The sequence below is a fragment of the Eptesicus fuscus genome, chromosome 4 (genome assembly GCF_027574615.1).
Source record: "Eptesicus fuscus isolate TK198812 chromosome 4, DD_ASM_mEF_20220401, whole genome shotgun sequence".
In the NCBI taxonomy this organism is placed as follows: Eukaryota; Metazoa; Chordata; class Mammalia; order Chiroptera; family Vespertilionidae; genus Eptesicus; species Eptesicus fuscus.
Window position 1 is genome coordinate 13,665,654 of NC_072476.1, and position 27,457 is coordinate 13,693,110.

Sequence of the window (27,457 nt, forward strand, 5' to 3'; positions counted from 1 at the left end):
CCACCTCTCCCCGCGGTTCGGTCCCCACATCCGCTCGGGGAAACCTAGGAGGCCTGCTAGTTAGGGAACAGCTGGGGTGCGACGTGAAGGAAATGTAAATGTTTGCCCTCCCCCTCGGCACACCTTTTTTATAAATAGAAGTCCGCAACTACTGTATTTGCCTACCCTAAAGGGAGGCGCCCCTTTCCCTATAAGCAATGAGCACATGCCCTCCCCCCAGCACTAGCCCCTTCCTGAGCACGCTCCCGGGTAGACCCAGCCTCTGGTGGACTGATGGGCAGGTCTCCGGGGGCCGTGGTTGCCCCTAGAAAATTGGTGCCCCTGAAAACCAGATTCTCCACCCCCAGAGATTCCCTTCGCATCCTTGGGTCATCTCCCCCTCCTCATAAACTACTGCTTTTCCTTTTCCACAAATGAAACTTTCGAAGCAATCTGCTACCCAGTCGACAGTCCTACAAGTGGCCTCCATTAGCATTGTCTGCACCCTGTAAATGCAGTCCTATACTCCCCAGTGTGCCAATCCTGGCTCTTCTCCCCACACCTCACAGTACTTCCTGCCACTCACAGGGGTCTCCTCCCTCCTTCCCGCATCCCCCAGACGGAGCCCACCCCAGGTTTCACTGCTGAATTAGAAAATAAAGTAAAATGTGGTCTGTCCACAGACTATTCTTCATACATAAAAATGAATAAAGTACTGATTCATGCTGCAACCCGGATGAACCTTGAAAACATGATGCTTAGGGAAAACAGCCAGTGAGGAAATTCCATTTATATGCAATGTCCAAAATAGGCAAATTCATAGAGACAGAAAGCAGATTAGTAATTTCCAGGGTCTGAGGGATGGGCATGGGGAGCGACTGCTAATGGGTAAAGGATTTTTGGGGGTGGAAACGTTCTGGACGAGGTAGATGTACAACAGTATAAATGTACTAAATGCCACTTTAAAATGGTCTAAATGGCAAGTTTTTATGTTATGTGTATTTATTGCAATAAAGGAAAAAACAAAACAAAATATAACACATCATTACTGTGGTATTTCTGCGTAAAGTTCACAGCCTCAATCTAATCATAAGAAAACATCAAGCTAACCAAACTGGAGAAATATTTCTTCCAAGTAATTGACCTGTACTCACCAAGAATGTTTCTTCCAAGAAATTGACCTGTACTCACCAAGAATGTCAAGGTCATGAGAGACAAAGACTGAGAACTGTCACAACTTGAAGAAAATTAAGGAATATAACAACTAAATGGAGTACAGGATCCTGATTTGAAACTTGGAACAGAAAAGGACAAAGGAATAAGGTCTGCAGTTTAATTAATAGCATTGTGCCAGCGTTAATTTCCTGGTTTTTTATCATTATACTGTAATTACATACGATATTAACATTAGGGAAAGCTTGGTTATAAAGTATAAGGAAACTCTCTAGTGTTTTTGCAACTTTAAGTCTAAAACTGTTTCAAAATTTTTTAAAAAGTTAAAAATAAAAACAAACCTTTATTACATCAACTATGAGTCAGGTATCCTCGCGTATTCCATTTTTACCGATGAAGAAACTGAGGTTCAGAAAAGTGCATTGCCCAAGCCAGTAAGTGAAATAATAGTAAACCACTGGACACTTTCACTTGTGATCTAGTTGGTCCTTACCACAACCCTCTGAGGTAGATATTATTGTTCCTATTTTAGAGATGTGAAACTGGAGGTTGAAATGTGACGTGCCCAAAGAGTCACATAAAGGCTAGGGACAGAGTTCAGATTCAAAACCGGATCATACTCCTACAGCCACAACGCTCTCAATGGCCCCGGCACCACCCTTTGTAAGCCTTGTGGTGGTCCTTCATGTATCCCACTGTCTTCTACTTCCTGACTAAGCTGGACAGGAAGCCCTTGGAGACAGTTCTTACGGTTTACATTCCCCCACTTAATGCAGCCCTGCACGCCCCATTTCACGGTTTTCCTCGGTATTCTGAGAGATGGCCTGTCTACACTTTAACTCCCTTTCCCAAATCATTTCAGTCCACCTGTCATTTGTAGTGACTTAGCATTTACATATTAATTAGTCATCAGATTTTTAGACACAGGTAGTGATACACCCCACACCCTCTCTCTTGTATGTTTTCTGAAAGCAGTTGGGCTACATTCCCAGCTGTTGCAACCTATAAACTGCCAGAGCTTCCTTCATCTCCAGGTTAGAGCATGAGTCATTCCATAACCCTGAGATTGAGGACCATGTGCCTGGCACTGTGCATTAGGCCCTGGGTGCATAATCATATACAAAGGAAGATAATTACAATGCCAAGAACTGGCGGGGAGTCACTGGAGAGTCCTGGGTCTCTTCTCCTCCACCCCCAGGAAGCATAAAGGTGCCAGACACGGGACAGATGTAACAGCCTTCTCCAACCATCCAACTCTGGCTGCTGCCAGAACTGTAGGGTTTCCTCTCCATCTGTGATGTGCACAGATCTTCCACCAGACACAGCACAAATCAGAATGTATCCGTACAAACTCAAGCAAAAGCTCTCAAAAAGCCTCACTAGCCTCACATGAAGGTTCGTCCCATCAATCAATCGATCAGTGAGGCTTGGGCTATCAGAAGTCACCTGGGGTGACAATCATGATTCCCTTTGAGATAAGTAGCTTGGAAACCACCTCCTCCCACCCTCATTGAGCTACACAAAGGCACATTCAAACGCACACTGCAGTATAAATGCATTGGGACAGATAATCACCCTATAAATCATAATACAAATATCTTGAGTTTATGAAATACTTTACAGTTTGCAAGAGTCTTATACCTATACTCCTTCCTTTGATTCTCACAACAGTGCTGTGAAGTGCAGGGACAAGACACAATGGCCCCCTCACACAGAGGCAGGCATCAGAGGTCACAGAGCCAGTCCATGGCAGAAGTGCTCAAGAATCCCTGGTTTCCCAGCCTGCTATTCTCTCTGTTCCACCCTGATAGTAATAACTCCCACTATGGTCTCTGTCTTCAGAGGAAACAAAAGTTGAGCTAACAAATACTATAAGGAATATTTGAACTCGGGTGAGTCCCTGAATGCCACCTTTTAACTCAGCTGTAACTCAATTTACTCCTGTTCCATCCAGTCCCTCCCTCATTGGCAGTGGGTCCCTGGTACATACAAGGGGGGCCAGAGTCAGGCTCTCAATCCACAGGCTGGCCAGAGTCAGGCTCTCAATCCAAGGTAGGGCCGGTCTTGCATCCTGGACCCCACACCCATAACTAGGGGATGTGTTACTTTGCTGTTGTGTTGTAAAAATTATCACAAATTTTGTGGCTTAAGACAACAGAAATTTATTGTCTCACAGTTCTAGAGGCCAGAAGTCCAAGGTCAAGGTGTCAGCAGGGCTGTGCTCCCTCTAAAGGCTCTAGGGGAGGATCCATCCTTGTCTCTTACAGCTTCTGGGGGCTCCTAGCAGTCCTTAGCTGGGGGCCTGCATGGATTCAATCTCTGCCTCCATCCTCACATGGCCTCCTCTATCTCAGGATCTCTAATCTCTCTCTGCCTCATTCTCTCTCTCTCTCTCTCTCTCTCTCTCTCTCTCTCTCTCTCTCTCTCTTTTTTAATATATTTTTATTGATTTCAGAGAGGAGGAGAGAGGGAGCTGTAATTAGAAACATCAATGCTGAGTGAGAATCATTGATCAGCTGCCTCCTGCACGCCACCTACTGGAGATCAAGCCCACAACCGGGGCATGTGCCCTGATGGAGAATTGAACCATGGCCTCCTGGTTCATCTTGGTTCATAGGTCAATGCTAACTGAGCCACACCAGCCGGGCTGTCTGGTTCTTATAAGGACAGCTGTCATTGGATTTAGGGCCCACCCAGGCAATCAGGATGTTCTCATCTCAAGATACTTAGGTTAACGATGTCTACAAAGACCCCGTTTCCACATAAGGTCACATTCACAGGTACCAGGGATCAGGAGTTGGATTATCTTTTGAGAAGACACTATTCAACCCACTAGGGGAAGGAGGCAGGTTTAGGCCTACCATGTCAACCTGTTCATCGGTGGGGACAGGGGTGTGGTGGTTACTGCTCCTGCAACAACCTAGGACAGAACAGGCCTTGAGCAGGCAGGTGGCGGGGCCAAGGCCAGGCAGCCCATCATCCAGGAATCAGGAAACAGGGCCAGCCTGCTGGTTCCCAGGGCAGTGAGTGAGCACAGCACTGAGCCGGGCAGGCAGAATCAGTGGTTCCTGAGATTCAGGGAGGTTGGGAAAGAACATTAATCCTAAAGGGTCAAGGCAGTGTTGCCAGGACAGCCTAAAATTACATTCCTGGGCCGCTCAAGTATTCCAAGAAGGCGGAAGTTGTGTTCTGCTGCAGGCAGGCCACCATGCCCTACAAGAGACTAACCTCATTTGACTCCAGAGCCCAGAGCTGGGCTTCCTCCTGACTCCTTATCAGCTGAGTCCTGTGGTCACGGTGCCATTTGCAGGAGGTGTGGTCCCACCAGTACCCAGCCAGGAAAGGTGGCCATGCAGGAGTGCCCTGGCTGCTAGGGTAGGGACATGGCAGAAATCTGGCCGATCTCTTTCCTCACTGGCACAAGGTGGAAGTCAGAGACACTGGGCCACATTCAATTCTAGACTTCAGTTATTCAACAAACGCTCTACCTGCTCCCAACAAGCAGGGATGGGGATAAGACAGGGGCAGAAGACAGAAAATGCCTCGGAGACCTGCACGTCCCAATAGGGCCCAGGGAAGGAGGCAGAGTCTCTAAGATTCTAGAAGAGGCAGCAGCATTGTATGAGACTAAATCAGTGGGCTCTCTGCATTGGGACTGCCTGGCTTCAAATCCCAGCTCCACAGCTTGCTGTGCAGCCTTAGGCTAGTTACTTAACTTCTCTCAACTTAAGCTCTCATCTCTGTAAACTGAGGATCAAAATAGAAACTACTTCATGTAGCTGTTATGAGGATTAAATCAAACAAGTCCAAGAAAGCACGTAGCACAGTACCTGGTCTGCAGTAAATACTCACTAGTGCCAGCCATTATAAGCCATCAACATCAAAGGTGAACCTTGAAGGCAGGTGTGAAATTTCATTTTATGTGTCAGCTTGGCCAGGGTATGGTACTCAGTTTGGTCAAGCATCAGTCTGGATGTTGCTGTGAAGTATTTTTAGATGTGATTAACATTTAAGTCAGTAGACTTGAGTAAAACAGATTACCCTCCATAATGTGGTGAGCCTCATCCAATAAGTCGAAAAGACTGAGGTTCCCATGAGTAGGAAGGAATTCAACCTCAGACTGCCTTCAGACTTGACTGCAATATCAACTCTTGCTGGAAATTCCAGTCTGCCAGCTTCGCCTGTGGATTTCAGACTTTCCAGGCCCCACACCTCTCTCTATAAATACACATCCTATTGGTTCTGTTTCTCAGGAGAATCCTGACTAACACACCAATATTGAGTCTTCCAATCCACGGTCACAGCTGGGAGAGGGGCCAATGTGAGGGGAGGAGGTAGCACCTAGTCTTGGAGAGAAAAGGAAGTCAAGTAAATGAAGCGCCCACGCTATGCCGGGTACTTCCCATGTGATAAGAGGTGGGCACATGTGCTTGCTTTGGCAGCACACGCACTAAAATCGGAATGATACAGGGAAGATTAGCGTGGCCTCTGCACAAGGATGACATGCAAATTCATGAAGCGTTCCATATTTTTTTTGGGAGAGGGTAAAGGGAGGATAAATGGTGACAGAAGGAGGCTTGACTCTGGGTGGTGAACATACAGTACAATATACAGATGATGTCTTGTAGAATTATACACTTGAAATCTATGTAATTTAATTAACCAATGTCACCCCAATAAATTTAATAAAAACTTTAAAAAGAGGTGGGCACACATCACCGTTTCACAAGGAGTAGACTAAAGTGACCTTTTCAATATCACCGACGAGGGAAGGAGCCGTCTACACTAGAACCCGGACCTGACTCACACACCCATGACTTTTTCTTTTTTTTTCTTTTTTATATATATTTTATTGATTTTTTACAGAGAGGAAGAGAGAGGGATAGAGAGCTAGAAACATCGATGAGAGAGAAACATCGATCAGCTGCCTCCTGCACACCCCCTACTGGGGATGTGCCCGCAACCAAGGTACATGCCCTTGACCGGAATCGAACCCGGGACCCTTGAGTCCGCAGGCCGACGCTCTATCCACTGAGCCAAACCGGCCTCGGCAAACTTTTTCCATCAGTCCAAATGAATGCCATCAGTAGAAGAGAACAATCAGCATGTCAGGAAAAGGGGTGGAGGGCTCTGTGGGAGTCATGGAGACAAAGAAAGGGCACAGGCTTAAGGGTCAGAGAAAGTCACAGAACCTCACTCCCAGCAGGACGAAAAAGGGTGAGCCCAGCAGTGTTTAAAGAGTTAACTGTATTTGATTAAAAGATATCTTTTGGGCCGAAACCGGTTTGGCTCAGTGGATAGAGCGTCGGTCTGCGGACTGAAAGGTCCCAGGTTCGATTCCGGTCAAGGGCAAGTACATTGGTTGCGGGTACATCCCCGGTAGGGGGTGTGCAGGAGGCAGCTGGTCGATGTTTCTCTCTCATTGATGTTTCTAGCTCTCTGTCCCTCTCCCTTCCTCTCTGTAAAAAATCAATAAAATATATTTCAAAAAAAAAAAAAAGATATCTTTTGGCCCAGCCAGCATGGCTCAGTGGTTGAGCATCAACACATGAACCAGGAGATCACGGTTCGATTCCCAGTCAGGACAGATGCCTAGGTTGTGGGCTCAATCCCCAATAGGGGTCATGCAGGAGGCAGCCAATCAATGATTCTCATCATTGAAGTTTCTATCTCTCTCCCTCTCCCGTCCTCTCTCTGAAATCAATATCAATATCAGTTCTTCCCTGGATCTCCAACCCGCCACCTGCCCTGCAGATTTTAGACTTGCCAGCCCCGATGATTATGTGTGCCAATTCCTTAAAATAAGCCTCTCTGTAGATAGATGCTAGATAGATAGATAGATAGATGATAGATCTAGGTCCATCTACCCATCTATGTACTATATACACATCCTATTAGTTCTGTTTCTCTGGAGAACTCTAACACAGAGGGGGCATCAGACTGTGGCTAGGACCCACAAGGACAAATGTCCCAGTCAGACGCCCTAGGCTAGGGGGTGGGCTGTGCTGGGGAGGTCGAGCAGGCTAGCTGGGCTGCAGTACAGAGGGAATATGAGGCAATTAAGCAGGTCAGGCAGGTGGTCATGTGGAGAGGAGGCTCAGAAGCCTTTGGAAGATTTGTGAGGTGAAGTGTGGGTGTCTGGAGATGCCCTTGCAAAAGAGGCACTGCACAGAGCATACTGGCAGACTCCCACCATTGTGTCTACTTCCAAAGGTGGAACCAGGCTGGTTGCAGAAATGTGCTTGGGATGAAGAAACCTACTTTGGCCCTGGCTGGGTAGCTCAGTTGGTTAGAGCATCGTCCCAATACAGCAAGGCTGTGGGTTCTAATCCCGCTCAGGGCACATACAAAAATCAAGCAATGAATGCATAAATGAGAGGAACAAGTCTCTCTCTCTCTCTCTCTCTCTCTCTCTCTCTCTCTCTCTCTCTCCCCCTTCCTCTCTCTCTCTCTGAAAATCAATAAATAATTATTTTTAAGAAAGAAAAAGAATCTTACCTCTCATATGGGACCAATGATGTCACACACAAATGCAGACATATGGCTCAGCCATGAGACAGGAACACTCGAAAAGGTGGAGAACATGTACAGAAAGAGCTGGTCTGCTGAGGTTCTTGTGTGGAATCTGGGTGTGGCTGCTCTACGCAGGGATCTGGAATGTGCAATGCTGCAAAGGGATTCCTGGTGAATTTCTGAGTCTCAGGTGATTCTGAGGATAGGGGCCCTTGGAAAGAACAGCATTCGCAGACAGGGGCTTTGAAAGGCAGGCAGTGGGAGCTGGTTTCACTCAGGAGCCCTGCTCACAGCCTGGTGCCAAATGAATGTCAGCCCCACCAGAAGCTCTAAAAGCCGACCTTGGTTAGTAAGCCAGAGCAGACTTCACCTGCCAGTTCACATGAGAAAATGGCCAGGACTTGCTTCCTGGTGGCAAAATGGAGTCATTTAGTTCCAGGGGCTTCTCACTTCTTTATTAACAGGCTTCCTGCTTGGAACAGAAGTTATGCCTGCCCTTCCTAATGGCTGACTGCTATGAAATTATATATGCACACCCTTTCTTTCTCCGATGTTATAAATGCCAAGATAGAACAATAACAGAGCAAAACATCACAACCTAGATGTTTTAGAATGTCAGAGCCAGCCCTGGCCAGTGTGGTTCAGTTGGTTGGGTGTATCCAACTGAGCTACCCGGCCAGAGCTTTCCTTCTTCTTCTTCTTCTTCTTCTTCTTCTTCTTCTTCTTCTTCTTCTTCTTCTTCTTCTTCTTCTTCTTCTTCTTCTTCTTTTAGATCATCTTGTCAGAGATTTACCAATTGCATTACTCCTTTAAATAGCTAACCATATTAGTTAGACTTGCATTCAGCTCTGGGTTGAAGAAAACCTCCAAATAACAGTAGCTTAACAAGATAAATTATTTTCTCACTGAAAAATATCCAGAAAGCTCCATCCAGGTTTGATCTGGCAATCCATGGTATTGGAGAACCAGGCTCCTTAGATCTTGTTGCTCTTTCATTATCCAAGGAAGGAAAAGTCATTGTTCAATATCCGAAGGTCATTCCTTTGTCCAAGTTTCTGGAGCTCCAGTCAGAATTCCAGGCAGGAAGAAGGAAGAGATAAAAGACATGCCTTCTCTCTTTCTATCTCCTGAGAATTGCATGTGCCACTTCTGCTCAAATCACAGACCAGAACACAGTCATATAGCCAATCAACTTGCAAAAGAGTTAAGAAAATGTTGGTTTTTGTTTTCTCCTCTCCAAATCTTCATGCTATTTCTGCCCTATTTTTTACATCTAAATGTGTTATAAACTCCACAGTACAAGGTTTATTTTGCTTTTAAAAATTACCTTTTAAATTTTTTTAAATAAGAAAAATTATTTTCTGTTTCCTTTTTCCAGTGGTCTTCATTCCTATGTGTATATCCAAGTTTCCATCTGGTATCGCTTTCCTTCTGCCTGAAGAACATTCTCTAATATTTCTTATAGTGCATATCTGCAGGAAACAAAATTTTCTCAGCTTTAGTATTTGAAAAATGCTTGTGTTTGTTTTTGTTTTGAAGAAGATTTTCACTAGATATAGAAGTCTAGACTGACGGTGTTTTTGTCTTTAGGCTTTAAAGATGTTCTGATGTCTTCTAGCTTATTTTGTTTCTGACAAGAAATCTGTGGCGATTCTAACCTTTGTTCTTCTATATTTAATGTATCCTTATTCTCTGGATTTTTTTTTATCTGTATGAGAATGCTTATAGCAACTTTATTAATAATCGCCAAAAAGCGAAAACCCAATGTCCCTGTTAGTGAGTAACAAATTAATTCTTGCAGAATAATAGAGCAAAAGTCATCAACCTAGATGTATCAACCCAGCCTTCTTAAATTTTAAACAATTTTTCATTATCACTGGTTTTCAGCAATTTGGTGTTGATGTGTCTGGATTTGGTTTTCTTTCTTTGTTAGAATTTATCTTTATTGTTAAAAATAATACAGATGTGCCCTTTTTCTCCCCATTGACTCTTTCTAGCCCACCTCCTCCCCCTTCTGGGTTTGGTTGTCTTTATGTTTATCTGCTTGTGAGTCTTTGAGTATCTGTGAGTTTATAGTTGTCATTAAATTTGAAAGAACTTTGGCCGGTATCTCCTCAAATATATTTCTTTCCTGACCCTCCCCCTTCTGAGACTTCAATAATACAATATACAACAATTCATACAAATAGTTACACATACTAGTACTGCTTAATATTTTCCCACAGGACAAAGTGGATCTAGTAGGGTTTTTCCTTCTTTCTGTGCTTTAGTGTGAATCGTATCCATTACTATGCTTGCAAGTTTACTGACCTGTTCTTCTGTAGAGTCTAATCTGCTATTAATCTGGCAAAATTTTCATTTCACATTAAATTTTTTAAAATATGTTTTTTATTAATTTCAGAGAAGAAGGGAGAGGGAGAGAGAGATAGATACATCAATGATGAGAGGGAATCATTGATCAGCTGCTTCCTGCACGCTCCCTACTGGGGATGAACCCACAACCCAGGCATGTGCCCTTGACCAGACTCAAACCCGGGACCCTTTAGTCCCCAGGCCAATGCTCTATCCACTGAGCCAAACTGGCTGGGGCCACATTAAATTTTTTAGCTCTACAGGTCCATTTGGTTATTTTTTTCCTTCCACTTATTATATAAGCAATTTCCGATATGTCACTGAGCATATTTACAATAGGTGTTTTAAAGCCCTTGTCTTTTAATCATATCATCTCTGTCATTTATGAGTCTTAATATACATGCGAATTCTATATTGTTTTGCTGCCTTCTTTTCCTGAGTACTAGACTTTGTTCTAACAGGCAGTTATGTTACATGTAGATTAAGTTAACTCTTTCAAGGTATGTTCTTATGCTTTGTTTGGATGCGTCTTAAAAGCCTTTACTCTAGAAACAGTTTAGTCTGGCTGACCCTTCGGGGTCTCTATGAATCATGTCTGTATTCACTGAATTCCGTGAGAACTTTCTCCTGTAGCTGGTTGGAACTCGAATATTTCCCAGATCTATATGACTCTAGGAATCGTTCAGATTGCAGTTCCCCACATGTCTTTTGATCAGCCTCATGGAGTTTCACTCTGCATATACGTGGCTTCGTATTCAGTTACAGTCTCCAGATTTCTGGAACTCTTTCTCTACACAGGATTGTCCACTCTGGGACTCTGCTGTGCAAATTCAAACTGCTTTAGCCTCTCCGAATGCCTATGCTTGTCTTCCCAGCTTGGCAAGGTTACCATGCTCTGCTTGTATTCCTCCCATTGGCCAGTTTGAGTACTTCAGAAATGTAAGGTTGGTTTGATATTAGAAAATCTATTAATGTGATTAACCACATTAGTATGTTAAAGGAGACACATGATAATCTCAGTAGACAGATGCAGAAAAATCAGTCAAATTCCACAACTACCAGTAATTTTTTAAACTTTCAGAAAATTATGAATAGAAAGTTCCTCAACCTAATAAATAGTACATACAAAAAATAACTATGGCAAACCTAATACATAATGCTAAAATGTTAAAAGCAGTCTCTTGAAAATCAGGAAGGACAAAGATTAACAATTTTCACTGGTTCTATTCAACATTATTCAGGATGTTCCAATCAGTGTAATAATACAATTAGGAAAAATGAAACGTATAAGATTGAAAAGGAGGAAACAACTCTTTATCAGTTATTCATTCACAAATCTGTATTCAGCACCTGCTATGTGCTGAACACTATTCTAGACACTGGTGACATAGCAATGGGGGTGGGGGAGGGAGACAAAAGCCCTACCATTATGGAACTTACATTCAAGTCATAGGTGGGGAAAAGTAAAATAATAAACAAAGTAAAGAAAATTGTATAGTTCTCTGTGGAGAAAAATAAAGCCAATAGCAGGGCCATGAGTTGGACAAGTTCAGGGAACACCATTCACTTCCTAATCTGTGGGAATGGCAACTCTGACATTGTACAGAAGGAGTGCTGGTTGTGGGATGGGAGAATTGCTACAATTTTAAAGAGGGTGATCAGGATAGTTCTCATAAAGGAAGAAACATTTGAAGGCAAAGGTTTGAAGGATGTGAGAGAGGGAACCACATGGCTATCTGGAGAACAATGTTCTAGGCAGAGCAAAGAATCAGGGAGTCGGACAGCCATGGAGATGGGAGGCTGCCTGGTATGTTCCAAGAACAGAAAAGAAGGCAGTGTGACTGAAGTGGAGTGAGCCAGGGAGAGAGTGGCAGGTGAACTCAGCGAGACCACTGGGGAATAAGTCCCTGTAAGGACTTAGTATATCCCAATAAGGATTTACTATGAGCATGATGGGGATCTGGAAATTTTTTAGAAGAATTGAGAAGAGTTACGTGATTTGTGTTAAATTTTCAAAAAGAATCCCTCTGCTCACTGTGCTGAGCATAGTTTATAAAAAGATAAGGGCAAACGCAGGACACCCGGTGGGCGGCTACTTCAATAGCCTAGGTCTGAAATGATGGTAGCTTGGTCTAGCATAGTACCAGCAGAGGTAGTTCAAAGTGGTGAGATTATACATATATGCTCAAGGTAGAACCAACAGGATTTGCTCATGGATCTGATAAGGAATATATAAAAGAAAGAGGAGTCCAGATGACTCCACGGTTATTCTTAGCCTGCCCACTGGAATGAGGGAGGGTGGAGAAGGCATTCCTAAAAAGGGGACTATTCTGGTTGCTTCCACTGCACCCAGGAAAGTGAGCGGCTAGGCACACTTAAAAACTCTCCCTCTCACTTCACATCCAGCAGTGGTTTGCCAGCCACATCACACCACATCACATCACATCACATCACATCACATCACATCACATCACGTATCTGTGCATTTAACTGCCAAGGCAGCCCCTGGATTTGCCTTGATCAAAAGCTGAATGGGGCCCAGCAGGCAGCCTGCTTGCTTACGTCAGCAGCAAATGCTGTTCACACTTCAGACCACTAGGGAAAGTGGGAAACAAATGATTACCACATGAGGTTTCCTTGATGAAAGCAAATTTAAATTTGGGGTTTTGTTCTCTAATTCACAATACTATTGTGACAATGGTTTACTTTAAAAGATTATTTTGAGTCATGGAATAACCACATAATTCACACACTTTTAAATTGTTTATCTGGCCTTGGCCAGGTAGCTCAGTTTGGTTATAACGTCATCCTGATACACCGGGGTTATGGGTTCAATCCCAAGTCAGGGCACATACAAGAATCAACCAATAAATGCATGAATAAGTGGGACAACAGATTAGTATTTCTCTCTCTCTCTCTCAAATCAATAAATTTTTTTAAATTGTTTATCTGATTGTGGTGTCAAAAGTCCATGTCCTCACCTGTTTGGCTCGGTGGATAGAGCGTCGGCCTACAGACCAAAAGGTCCTGGGTTTGATTCCAGTCAAGGGCACATACCTTGGTTGCAGGTTCCTCCCGGCCCAGACTCTGGTCGGGGCTCGTGCAGGAGGCAACCAATCAACGTGTTTCTCTCACATTGATGTTTCTCTCTGCCTTTCCCTCTCTCTTCCACTCTCTAAAAATCAATGGAAAAATATCCTCGGGTGAGGATTTAAAAAAAAGTCCAGTGATCAGTTCATTCAATCAGCTTGACTCCCAGAGTTATTCAATGACTATTTTATTGAATATCTACTATAGGCCTGAATATTGTGGACCAAGTTAAGACCTCATCATGATACCAGTCTGCTTACTGTGTGATTATCAACATGTTATTAACACATCAAAATATCATACTTTTATTTTTATTTATTTATTTTTTAAAGATATATTTTATTTTATTTTTCCAGAGAGGAAGGGAGAGGGATAGAGAGTTAGAAACATCGATGAGAGAGAAACATCAATCAGCTGCATCCTGCACACCTCCTACTGGGGATGTGCCCGCAACCAAGGTACATGCCCTTGACCAGAATCGAACCTGGGACCCTTGAGTCCACAGGCCGACGCTCTATCCACTGAGCCAAACCAGTTAGGGCAAAATATCATACTTTTATTTTTAAATGGGCATATTTACATCCAAATGCTGCATGCAATCCATTGTGCTCATCTATTTGCTGTAACTGGAGCTTTATGTCTGCTCTGCTATAAATCACTTACCGATTTTTTTTTTAAAGACCCATGACCCAGGCACCAAGGTTGGAGCTCAAAGCCACATTCATCATGATACACACAGGCTTTAAGAAAATGGAGGGGGGAAGGAGAGGGGGGAGAAAAAAAATGGATGAACTAGTTGGTTTTGCGTTGTTTTTTTATTCATATTTAATTCTGTCAAGGACAACAGAAAACTTACTTGGACTTGGTTTTCTTTTCTCCCCTTTTACCATGTGATGGGATTGGGTTGTCAGAAGCATCCACTCCTGTGAGTTACCTGTGTTCAAGGAGAGGAAGATAATACTTGAGGTAAAGACTGACTTTTCAGTCTAGAAAACTCCCCTTTAGGCAGCAGATGCATGTCTGGAAGCAAGGCTGGAAACACACAAAAAGAATGAAACCAGAGAAAGGTGATGCATGGTTTATTCCAAGACAAAGTATGGGCTCATCACCTCACAGTCCCAGACACACCCTCCCCCTACAAGGGAAAGGCCAGAAAAGCCACAAAAAGCTGGGTCTAGGCAGAACGGAAGCATATGAAGTCAGTTTGTACCTTTTCAATTGCACTTAGCCAGTGTGTCCAGAATACATACAGGACATCAGACCGGAGATTAAACCCCAGCGTTGAAAGTTGCCAACTGGTTGCCTTTGGTAAGTCACTATTGATCTCTCTGGGTGAATTTCATGAGATGTGACTTACTAGTATATCTCAATAAAAGAATGAATAAAGAGGAGAAAGAATAAACTAGCAAACAAAAAAGTAAATGAGACTGACTAGTTAATCAGAGCCCTTTTTGGACTTCCATATGAGTCCAATAAATTGACCTCTTAGCCTGAAGACACATGATAACAATCTCCAACAATGATAATCTGAACATTTTGCTCATATTGTTCCCTCAGTCGTTATCTTGACATGGCTCATAAAGCAATGCAGGAGGGGGGGAATGCTATTTGTATCCCCATAGCTTGAGACACCCCCAGGTTCCAGAAAATAACCTAGATCATTTCGTCAATTTGCAGTGTCGGTCTCTTTGATTTAATAGCTTTGATTTCCAAGGTGACAAAGATACAACTCTGATAATAATACTGTGATCTGTTGCCTAGATTCATGATTGAAGGAAATACTAAATATATATTAGAAATGAATAAAAATAAAAACAAATTTTTTTCCCCATTAAAAAAAAAGCCCAGCCCTGGCTAGTGTTGCTCAGTTGTTCGGGTGACAGCCCATGCACTGAAGGATCGTGGGTTCAATTCCTGGTCAAGGGCATGTGTCTGGGTTACAGGTTCTATCCCCAGCCCCAGTAAGGCAACCAATCGATGTGTCTCTCTCACATCGATGTTTCTCTCTTTCTCTCTCTCTCTCTCTCTCTCTCTCTCTCTCCCCTCCCTCCCTTCCACTCTCTCTAGAGATCAATGGAGAAAATATCCTTGCATGAGGATTAGCTGGGGCGGGGGCGGGCGGGGAAGCCCATAAAGATGGATATAATTTGTACAGCTTGGGGCATATAGTAGGTGTTCAATAAACGTTAGCTGCAATTATTACTGGACTGCCAGTCAATGTATCTAGAATTCATAGGCCCTCCATTAGTCCCTCTGTGTTGACTTCCTCTCTCTCCTCTCACGGTCCCAATATTTAGCTTCCCCTGGTTAACCTTCCATGGCCCTAAGAGAGGACTGTGTAAGATCTGATAAACTGACTCAAGCTAATGGAGCCTCACAGTGCTCATTCCCTTCCCTTCCCTACACTGTTCTTACACAAATCATTTTTGGGGCTGTATCACAACTAAGTCATCCATACTTGCCATCCACACGCGTCATCTTGCATCATCTTTCATTGATGAAAATGACCTTACTGTCTCCCAAACTATTTCTGTAGAAAGTAGGAGGAATGGGTCTGAACCAAGACAGTGGTCTCCATGGCAACAAAGCAAATTGGTTCACTCAAGGGACTAGATTTCTGATCTCGACCCCAACACAGTAACCAACAAAATAGCCTTAGGCTCCCACAACCTCAACAACCACCCTTGCTGACACCCCAGGCTCCACCAAGATCCTCCACCCTGGGTCCCACACTCTCAGCCATCCTCTAGCAAAGAGACTGGGCTGGGGAGACCAAGGGAATCAGACACACCCAATGTGTTCTCATCACTCCCCAGAGCCCAAATGCCCTGGTTGAAAATAGAGAAGCAAAACCTATAAATAATCAAGGTTTGTGTCCAGACCTTCAGAGTCCTCCCACCCTATATATGTGTTGTAGACATAGATGATATAGATCTATAGATGATATACAGATACAGACATAAATATATAGATGGTATAACATGGCTCAGTTAAACATTTCATATATTTTCTCATTTAATTCTGTCAACTTGGGAAGAAATATTTTATTGATAAGAAAACTGAGATTTAGAGAGACTTTTTTTAACTTAGCCAAAGCTGCCAGCTGATAGGAAACTGGAATAAGGCTGGCACCAGATTTAAGGACTCTGGAGTCACTATGATGTACTCCTTCCATCTCATTTTCACTGAACACAAAGGGCCCCACTTGAGTCCCACCGGACTTCTTGCCATTTCTCAGACTCACTTGACAACATCAGGACTCTGTGTCTGCACCCAAGGTTGGTCTACCAGCAGAGGGCCCTTCCCTCTTTCCGAGACCCTCCTTACACAAGACTCCAGCTAAACCACTACTACCCCATTCCCCAAATTAAACAGTTCTTCCTCAGTCCCCTCTGACTTAATCCAACCTTCACTCATTGAATCAGGGGTTCATGAGCCAGGTCTTCAGCTTTACCCTGAAAATTCAGGTCTGGAAGAATAAGCCTGGGACTGAGTCTTTGATCCTCACTCTGAGCTCAGGGGCTTGGATGGAGCTGAATGCTGAGGAGTGTTGGTTGAATAAGCAAACATGTCCATCAATATTTTTACATATTAATTCATAATATTATCTTTGAGAAATAATTTACTATACTACAATTTTTAAAATTTAGGATACCATTAGATTACACACACACATACACACACACACACACACACACACACACACACACACAATTTGTTTTATTGATTTTAGAAAGAGGGAGAGAAAAGAGAGAGAAATATTAGTCTGTTGCCTTCCGTAAACACCCTGACCAGGATCAAACCCACCACCTTTTGGTGTATAGGACTATGCTTCAACCAACTGAGCCACAAATAATTTTTTAATGTGCTAAAAAATATATAACAAAAAATTTACTATTTTAACCATTTTAAGTATACAGATCAGTGTCATTAAGTTCCCTTATATTGTTGTGCAACCAACACCACCATCCATCTCCAGAACTTGTTCATCTTCCCAAACTGAACTTCTGTCCCCATTAAACAACTCCCTATTTCCCCTTCCCACAGCCCCTGGCACCCACCCTTCTACTTCCTGTCTTTGTGAATTTGGTGACACTAAATACCTCATATAAGCAGAATCATACAGTATTTATCTTTTTGTGACTGGCTTATTTCACTTAGTATAATGTCCTCAAGGTCAAACCATGTTGTAGCATGTGTCAGAATCATATAATTTTAAAAAGACATTCACTGGATCATCAAAAAATGTTGATAACTTCCTGCTGTAGGCAAGGCCTGCACTCAAGACTCCAGATATTTTTTTAATTAAAGGTAAACAGGCCAGTATGGTTCAGTGGTTAAGCATTGGCCCATGAACCAGGAGGTCAGAGTTTGATTCCCTGTCAGGGCACATGCCCGGGTTGTGGGCTTGATCCCACAGGAGGTGACCAATCAATAATTCTCATCATTGATGTTTCTTTTTTTTTTTAATCTTTATTGTTGAAAGTATTACATAGGTCCTCCTTTTCAATAATTCTCATCATTGATGTTTCTTTTTTTTTAAATCTTTATTGTTGAAAGTATTACATAGGTCCTCCTTTTCCCCCGATTAACCTCCACCAGCCCGCTCCGTCTTACCCCCAGGCCCTTACCACCCCATCATCTATGTCCATGGGTTATGCGCTTATGCATTCAAGTTCATTAGTTGATCTCTTCCCACCCACCCTCCCCTGACTTCTCTCTGAGGTTCAACAGTCTGTTGGTGCTTCTGTGTTTGATGTTTCTATCTCTCTCTCCCTCTCCCTTCCTCTCTGAAATCAATAAAAATATATTTCTCACCATTGATGTTTCTATCTCTCTCTCCCTCCCTCTTTCTCTCTGAAATCAATAAAAAATATTTTAAAATAAAAATTTTAAAAGGTAAATGACAGAGTCTCCACTTCAAGTTGTCAGCCAACTAAATTTATTTTTAAAGGGTCCAATGTACTACTGGATGAGAGACAGACAACAAACCTGGCCTTCCTCTCGACCCTTGAAAATGGCTTTCTATACTCCAGCCTATAGACTATTTCTCCATATGAATCTGTTGAGTCCAGAAGACAATTTAAAAATGGAAATGACTAATGGGAGAAATTTCAGGCCACCTCAGGGTTGTAAGTAAACAAGTAACAGATGGAGTCAGGTATCAACTCCTCAGGTCAGGCTCAAAATAGCATAAAATGGCCACTTACTCTGTCTATGAATCCCTCTGCAAGTCCTAAAAGGCACCAAGACTTTCCATCCAATAAGACTGCTCCTTTGGCATGCAGGACCACCAAGTGTGCCTACGGGATGGCTGCTAAGGAGGCCCTGGATGGAATGAAGATTGGTGTTCCAGGAAGTGATGAAAAGAAGAAGAAGGGATGTGGCATTCATTGAGCTCCTACTCAGATCCAAGTGCCACACTAGGCACCTCCACACAACCAAGTACAAGAGATGCCATCACCTCGTGTTTATAGATGCAGAAACTGTGGCTTAGATGAGTTAATAAACTACTCAAGTCCACACAACTAACAAGTATGAGAACTAATTCAAACAAATCAGACTTGTCCATCCTCAAGGCTCTTTTCTTTAAATTCATGATGCCTCTCATTCCATGATAGGGAGTGAGTGATGTATTCCTCATCTCTAGCCCCCACTTAAGACCCCAGACATACATCTTTTTCTTCTTAAACATATTTTTATTTATTTCAGAGAGAGAGGGAGAGAGAGATAGAAACATCAATGATGAGAGAGAATCATTGATCAGCTATTGCCTGCACGCCCCCTACTAGGAATCGAGCCTGCAACCCAGGCATGTGCCCTTGACCGGAATCGAACCTGGGACCCTTCAGTCCACAGGCTGATGCTCTATCCACTGAGCCAAACTGGCTAGGGCTAGACATGCATCTTGAGAAGATAAATCAATGGTAGGACCAGCCGAAAGCACATGAAAAGGGTGTTATCCTCCACCCACAGAAACCATGAAGGGGGTTGGAGGTCTGTCCAAAGAGGACTATCTGGGAAGGACAAGTTTCCTATGAGTCCTTAAATGAGAAAGCAGTAAACTCCTATGGCACTAACAGCTTAAGCATGGGCAGGACTTCTGACAGAAATGAAGAAAACTCAGCCAGCTTTTCTGATTAATGATGACTGAGTCATAAAAAGAAAGAAAAGTTGGCTCCAAGCTGATGCTGAGAGAAGGGTGCCTTCCATAAAGTGCCTGAGTAGGTGTCTCCTGAAGCAGCAACCTCCTCTCTCTCCTGCAGCCCTGATGCCATACCTTCTGGCACTTTCTCATGGATAGAGGCTACAAGAAGCAGGAAGCCTAGCCCAGCTGGTCTAAGGGAGCTCACTTTTGACAAACAAATGATTGGTGAGAATACTGATGGGGAAGGCATCTCCGCATGGTGAAATGGATCATAGCTGGTCTTCTTTACCAGCGACAGTCTAATTTGAGGGGCAATGGCAAGTACCCAGCCCAAACCATCTCTCCACATGGATGTCTGCCCCTGAGACTTCACCTTCCAAAATGTCTCTTTGGATTCCTCTCCCCAGGAGACATCTTCTTAGGAGGAGAACATTCATCAACTCCTGGTAGTAAAGTGTTAGACACAGAATCAAATGGGCCTTGAAGATCACATTATCCTGTCCAGCACAGGAATCTCGGACAGCATCTAGTAGCTTATTCCAGGGATATGGGAATCACAATCAGGTAAGAATCCTGTCCCATGGTTGTACAGTTCCTATAAAGTTCTTTACATCAAGCCTAAATGTTTTCCCTATAGCTTCTTCTCCCCGTGTGGCATCAGGAACAAACGTGCTCCTTCTTCCAGGCAGCCGTGCGTCCCCAAGCATCTCCTGAGAACAGCAGTTCTCTCAGGTCTTCCCTGTGGCATGCCTTTCAGACTACCTCCATCCCCGTTCAGGATGCCTTCAATGGGCTCACTCCAAATTATCAATAAGACCTCTAACTGTGTGTGATAAAACAGCAAAGATAAAGTGGAGAGCCCTAGTTACTTGTGCTCACATGCCACACACTTACACAACCTCACAACCAAGGGGAAAACTAAAGGCTCCAAACTGAGGTAACATAATAGATTCAAAGGGATTCTCAGATGTGTTTTGGGTACTCCTGGATGTAGGAAGCAGCAGTTCCGTCATTAATTCATGGAAGTGGACAGGCAATATAGTTAGAATACTTGTGGAAATAAGAAACAGAGGAATCTTAGTCACAGAGCCAACCCTCAAGGACCCCTGAGAAGTCAAACGTCTGAGCTTTGTGGGAAGAGCAGAAACCCCAGGGGAGTAACATCTCCCAGGCACTGGCCCTGGAAAGCCACTAGAAATGCAAAGCAGCATGGGAAAGCAGGCCATTGATCAACCTTCAAGCATTCATGGCCCCCTACTTTAGTGCTCTGCCAATGAAGTCATTCAGTTCCCCTCTCGTGCTCTGTCTCTTCTCATCTCTTCTCTACCCTTCCTCTATCAAGTGTGTGGTTGATTCCACTACATTTCCCAGATCACCAACGCACAGCTCTTCAAGCCAAGGCCCCTGCAGAGGTTGCTGGCCACTGCTCCTCAAGGAACAGCTTGAGGAGACCCAGCCAGAGTTGAAGGCATTGCAGTTTCTCTCAAGAGGGGTCAGGAAGCAGGAGCAGCCTGTGCCTGCCCAGTGTCCAGAAGAACGAAGAATGTGTTCATTTCAGTACACGGAGGAAATAAGCAAACACAGACTTCTTGACTACCATGTCCCCGGGCAGAGAACTGGCTTGATTCTGATATCCAGATGGAGGGGATTTGGTGAGAATTACCTGCTTTTTATTAGTGATTATTTGGGGTGCCTAATAGGGCCCCAATCCCAAATATCAGCCCATCATCTGTCTATCTGCCACTTCACCTTCACCCCATGTGGCTTCTGGGTTCCTCTATTAAAATAAAAATGCTACTTGCGGATAAACTTAAGAGTTCTACTGAAGACTACCAAACATTATCGAGAGAAATTAAAGAAAATCTAAATAAATGAAGAGATGCACCATGTTCATGAATTAGAAGACAGAATATTGTTAAGATGTCATTTCCCCCAAAATTAATCTATAGATTCAAGGTAATTACAATAAAAATTCTAAAAGACTTTTAGAAATTGGTGAGCAGATTCTAAAATTTAAGTGGAAATTAAAATACCTAGAATAGTCTAAAGAATCTTAATAAAGAACAAAGTTGGAATACTTACCCTCACTGATTTTAAGAGTTACTATAAACAACAGTAATCAAGACAATTTGATATTAGCACTAGCATACAACAAATAGATCAGTGGAATAGAAAACAGAGTCCATAAATACACCTACATAAATATGGTCAATTGATTTTCAACAAAGATACCAAGATAATTCAATGGGATGAAAATTATTTTTAACAAATGGACTAGAATAATTGTCTATCCAAAAGGAAAAAAATTGAACCACAATTCCTTAGATCATAACAAAAAATTAATTAAAATGGATTTGCCCTGGCTGGTGTGGCTCAGTTAGTTGAGCATCGCCCCATGCACTGAAAGGTCACTGGTTCAATTCCCAGTCAGGGCACATACCCAGGTTACAGGTTCGATCCCTGGTCAGGGTGCATGTGGAAGACAACAGGTCAATGTTTCTCTCTCACATCAATGTTTTTTTTCTCTCTCTCCCTCTCCCTTCCTCTCTCTCTAAAATCAATAAGAAAATAAAAATTAATTTTAAAAAATTGAAATGGATCCTAGACCTAAACAATTAAAACCATACAGCATCTAAAAGAAAACATAGAAGAATATCTTCATGACCTTGAGGTAGCAAATATTTCTTAGGCAAAACACAAAAAGCACTAACCATTAACAAAATTAATAAACTGGAATTCATCAAAATTTTAAATTTCCAAAACACCAACCTGAATGGCTACAATTTAAAAGACTAATAAACACCAAATGTTGGTGAGGATATGGAACAATCAAAACTCCAAACATTGTTAATGAGAGTGTAAAATGGTAAAACCACTTTAGAAAAAGGCCTATTGGTTTCTTATAAAACTGTATGAACAGCAATTCTATTTCTAGGTATTAACCAAAGAGAAAAGTAAATCTATGTCCATTAAAAGCCTGTACAAACATAGCCACACACACACACAAAAAAAGAATATCCATAGCACTTTTATTCATAATAGCCAAAACCATCTATAAGAAAATAGATAAAGAAATTGTAGGAAAAGTCATACTACTCAGCAAAAGAAAAAAAAAAAAAGCACAAATTACTGTCACAACAGCATGGGCAGATCTCAAAAACAATATGCTGAGTAAAAGAAGCCTTACACAACTGAGTGCCAAATATGTGATTTTAATTATATGAAATTCTAGAACAGACAGGCACAAATAATCTATGTTGAGAGAAAATAAAAGAACTGTGATTGCCTCTACCAAAAGGAATTTCACTGGGAAATGGTGTAAAGGTACTTCTTGGGGGTGATGGGAATGCTCCATATCTTTATTTAAAATAACAGCTTTTTTTTTTTTAACAAGAGAAAATGATTGAATTTAATTACATACATATGTATGGGAACTCTGCATCCATGAGAGAGTCAGAGATCTCACATACATGAGAGGTTCAGAGAGAGAAAGGGAAACTGAGGTATGTAAGTCATTCTAGGAAACTGAGGTACGTAAGCCATTCTGAGCTAGGGATGAGGTAACGCACTTCACAGCTTCAGAAGGTAATTGCAGGGAGAGCGCATGTTTAATAATCATTAGTTTGCCCTGCCACATAGTTAGGTAAGAAGTTATTTCTGGGTAATAACTCTTGTTGTAGGCCAGGCTCCTAATTTTTTTCCTTTTATTTTTATTTATTTTTTCAATTAGTTTATATTCAATGTTATTTTGTATTAGTTTCAGGTATACAGCATAGTGGTTAGACAATCATATACTTTACAAACAAAGTAACAGCTTTAATTAAGATACATTTTATGTGCCATAAAATTTACCATTTTAAAATGTATATTGTGGCCTGACCAGTGTGGTTCAGTGGTTGAGCACTGACCTATGAACCAAAAAGTCACAGTTCAATTCCCATTCAGGGCACATGCCTGGTTGTGAGTTCCATCCCCAGTGTGAGGCATGCAGGAGGCAGCCAATCAATGATTCTCCCTCATCATTGATGTGTCTATCTCTCTTTCCCTGTCCCTTCCTCTCCGAAATCAATAAAAATATTTTTTAAAATAAATAAAGTGTACAATGTGGACATTTTTAGTACATTCAGAGTTATGCTACTATCACCACTATTTAATTCCAGAAGAAACCTGGTATCCATTGGCACTCAATTCCCACCCTGGCAACCACTAATACATTTTGTCTCTATAAATTTGCCTGTTCTGGACATTTCATCTAAATGGAACCCACAACACCAGGTCTTTTGCGCCTGGCTTCTTTCACTCAGCATGTTTTCAAGCTTAGTCCATGTTGTAGCATGTGTGAGTACTTCATCCCTTTTTGTGGCTGGATAACATTCTGTTGTATGGATGGACCACATTTTGTTTATCCATCAGGTGATGGACATTTGTGGAGGGACTCGACTGGAAAAGGCACAAAGGAACTTTCCAGGGTGATCAACATAGCAGTTATACGAGAGTATGTATTTGTCAAAAATTACTGAACTATCCACTTAAAATATGTGCCTTTTATTGAAAATAAGCTACATTTTTTAAAAGACCCCAGGGGGAAAAAAAGAGAGAGAAACAGAGAGAATATAGGAAGAAAGGAAGGAAAGGAGGGAGGGAGAAAGGGAGGGAGGGAGGGAGGGAGGGAGGGAGGGAGGGGATGATTCCTCTTTGTTTTAGCCACGGCCATCGTGGGTTATTTGAGGCGGTAGGAAATCACCCAAGTCAACCCAACTGGCTTCCCCCACAGGCTTTAGCAAATTGCTCTCAGTGGGGATCAAACTGTGCTCAGGATCACCCCAGGACCCCGTGATTATCTGAGCATGCTCTCTGATCAATTTTCATCACCTTCGCAGGGTATATTCTGTTCTGCAGAGAAAACCTACCTTTTTTGCAGTGGGCTTGCTGGAGATGGCACTCAGCTGAGCTGAATCCATCTACCTCGGGCTGGCCACCCCAACACCAGCCCCTGCGTCTGAGCATGCTCCCTTTGAAATCATCTGACTCCAATGCCCACCAAGCAACTTTGTGATACCAAGTTGTCCTTACAGGGAGATTTTCCTGCAGCAGGAGGGAGGAGATAGCTGGTTAGCCTGACAGTTCTATCTTTTGACAAAAAAATCAATAAACTGGCATGAGGTTTGATATCTTTAAAGTTTTGGGGGTTTTTCACACCTGAAGGGAGGCCATGTAAGGAGAAAGAAGAGAAGAAACTGCCACACTGGGAAGGAGGCCTGAGGACTCCACCATCAATTGCATCAGGACACCCTGAGCCATGAATACTTTGTCTTCTTGTCAAAAGACACTTAGTATTCTGCAGGTTAAAAACAGTCAAACAGCAGCATTTTCATTTGGCTCAAACTGTTGACTATCTAGTAGTGTAAGACTCTGTGTGCAGGGCTGGAGAACTCTGTCCTAACTGTATTTGGGGCATGGTGGTGGGCAGCAGGGCACCTGCAGGAAAATAATAATAATAATAATAATAATAATAATAATAATAATAATAATAATTGCAGGCGAGAGGTGCCAAGTGCTGCACCACTGCAGGCTACACATCATAAACGCCATGAATGCTCCAATAGCAGAGAGGCCACTTTACACCTTTCATGAGCTATGTGCCAATGTGATGGCACAATGGATGCAATGATTAATCAGGTGCAGACACACGCTCCAAAGGCTCCCTCACATCTAGGGGTGTAGAATAGCTTGCAAACAAAGAATCAGAACGCATTGTGGAGTCATTACAATGGAGGGGTGTCTGAGTTCTGCCAATCGAGGACTTCTGCCTGAAAGTGGATTGGGGGCAAGGCGCAACAAGGTGCAAACAAGCACAGACCTCGGGCTTCCCTGTTACACCCTGCCTCAAGAGGCAACAAGACCTTCCCATTGCTTAACTTGAGTAAAATAAGGAGGGAGAGATTCCCACCCTAGGAATAGGCTGGCCTCTCAAGCTAGGTTCTGGCCTGAGTCATTCACAGATGGTTGATATCACAAACAATGATGAATGAGCCAGCTGTATCATTATATCTGCATATAAAAAATAACCACATTGCTGACATTGCACAAGATGGGAAGTAACTGGATGGCTTTTGGTCACAGGGGCAAGAAAATCTGGAAATGAATAGGACAAAGAAGAGAGACAGAAGGAGAGCAGGATAAAGGAGGAAAAAGAGAGGAAAAGGAGAAATAGTTGGAGAGAAGGAAAAAATAGCATCTCCCTTTGCACAAGGAGTGCAGGCCAGACTTTCCAAGACATAGAGAGTTTTCTAGGACTCCTGACCTCAGAGAATAAGATCTGTGAAATGACAGAGGAGCAGACGGCTATGAGGCCAAGGGCATGAAACAGCCCCTCCTGGCTTAGGTATCTCACCTACTTAAGCCACAGACCATTTCCATGATGCAAATTGGAGGAGGAGGTAAGCATGAGGGGCTATTTTACAAATCTTTTCTTTTTTTTCATTATCACTACTTAAGTGCTAAGACTCTGAAGTCTGAGAAGCAACATTTTTTTTCCCTAAGCAATCAGAAATAAATAAAAGAAAAACGCTCTGTACTTGGTAAATCTGCGTTGGTGTGGGCCCACACGGCAGAGCATGGCAGAGGGGGTGGGCAAAGTTACGGAGATCTTTAGCAGAGTTAGAATTCCAGATGGTCCTGGCATGGAGACTGAGGGGGCTGCAGCAAAAAAGGCAGAAGGGAAACCAGGAGAGAAGCCCATTCCAAAGAAAGCCGCAAGAGCAACATGTGTGGAAGGGTGGACACTTGCTGCTCGGGAGGCCCTTGGAGAGGGCTGCATCGGTGTCCATAGTCCTGGCTCCCCCTTTGCAGTGGAGGCTCTAAAACCAGTGGCTGTTGGCTGGGCTAGATGAGATGTATGGAGCTTGAGTGGAACATGAACAGGCAGGAGAGCTGGGAGCTCTGGCTCTACTACTAATTGGCCATGCAGCCCTGAGCCAGTCATTTCCTCTCCCTGGATCCATTTCCTCATCGTGAAAAGGATGGTGGGTGAAGGGGTGACACTCTTCTTTTGGTCTAAAGCCTATAGAAGTATCATTGTTGGGATAGAGGGACTTGACAACTCTCTATCCAAGTATGTTTCTGGCACCTCCGACCTTAAACTATAGGCTATCCCCCAAAAATGTATACACACATTTTGAATAATTATTAAGGCAGTGTTTATTAAAATACATTTCATTTTCAAAATTAAGCTATCAGCTGTTAAAGTGTGTATACGTTTTTAATTTTTTTTTTTATTTCAGAGAGGAAGGGAGAGGGAGAAAGAGATAGAAACATCAATGATGAGAGAGAATCATTGATTGGCTGCCTCCTGCACGCCCCCTACTAGGGATTGAGCCCACAACCCAGGCATGTGCCCTGACTGGGAACTGAACCCTGACTTCCTGGTTTATAGGTCTACGCTCAACCACTGAGCCACACTGGCCAGGCAAAGTGTGTATACATTTTTGGGGGACACCCTGTATTTTCCATCTTTCCTCTAGCTTACTTAGTCACTTACCTTTCTTACCAGACCAGTAAGCTTGAAATGGGGTACCCCTCTAAGATTCACCAAGGAGAAACCTGCTAAGTTGAATACATGCAAAGTGAAGCCTCAGAAAAGCTCTTCATACACATGTAAGTCTGTAACTTAAGCCCAAAGGCTCTCAGCCTGAGAAAGCACTGGGTCCTGGTGGGGTTTCCTGGCTGTCTAGGGGCCGGCCTCATGCCATGGTGACATATCCAAGGCTATGGAAGTAACAGTGTGACTTCAGGTCATCAAATGAAGGGGAATAACTTAGGTGTGGGAATTGGGAGGGCACTTTTTAAGGCCCTACACAGCTTAGGCAATTGCTTACCCCACTCTTGAGGAGACCCACCAATCATGATATTCTCTCTCTAGTTAGCCTCTGCAAATCCAGAGGAGGTGAGGCCCAGGGACACCCCAGGCTGATTAACCCATCCTTGTCTAACTTAGTTTTTCTGCCAAAGTAAGTTTGCGTGCCCCCTCAGATGGAATAAAGAGGCTTGCTGGGTTAGAAAAACCTAAGGTATACTTACTTACATAAGACAGAATCAGACTGGAGGACTTAGAACTGATTTGGGAAAGTAAAAGGAGAGAGAGGTGACTGAAAGTCTGAGTAGAAATGTAAATTCACCAAAAATTTGTAATATTCACTCCTA

The 27,457-nt window shown here is 43.0% G+C and overlaps 1 protein-coding gene and 1 non-coding gene across 2 annotated transcripts in view; one reads left to right on the plus strand and one right to left on the minus strand.

Annotated features, from left to right (window-relative positions):
- Window positions 1-7,660, minus strand: part of ADCY9 (adenylate cyclase 9) — a 139,746-nt gene extending 132,086 nt beyond the window's left edge. The window contains exon 1 of the mRNA XM_054714673.1: window positions 7,651-7,660. Within this exon, the coding sequence (XP_054570648.1) occupies window positions 7,651-7,657 (7 nt within the window). The 5' untranslated portion in view covers window positions 7,658-7,660. The remainder of the gene's footprint in view (window positions 1-7,650) is intronic.
- Window positions 5,579-5,685, plus strand: LOC114231611 (U6 spliceosomal RNA). Its single transcript, XR_003617598.2, has one exon. It is a non-coding gene; the product is annotated as a U6 spliceosomal RNA (small nuclear RNA).
- Window positions 7,661-27,457: the final 19,797 nt, after the last annotated feature.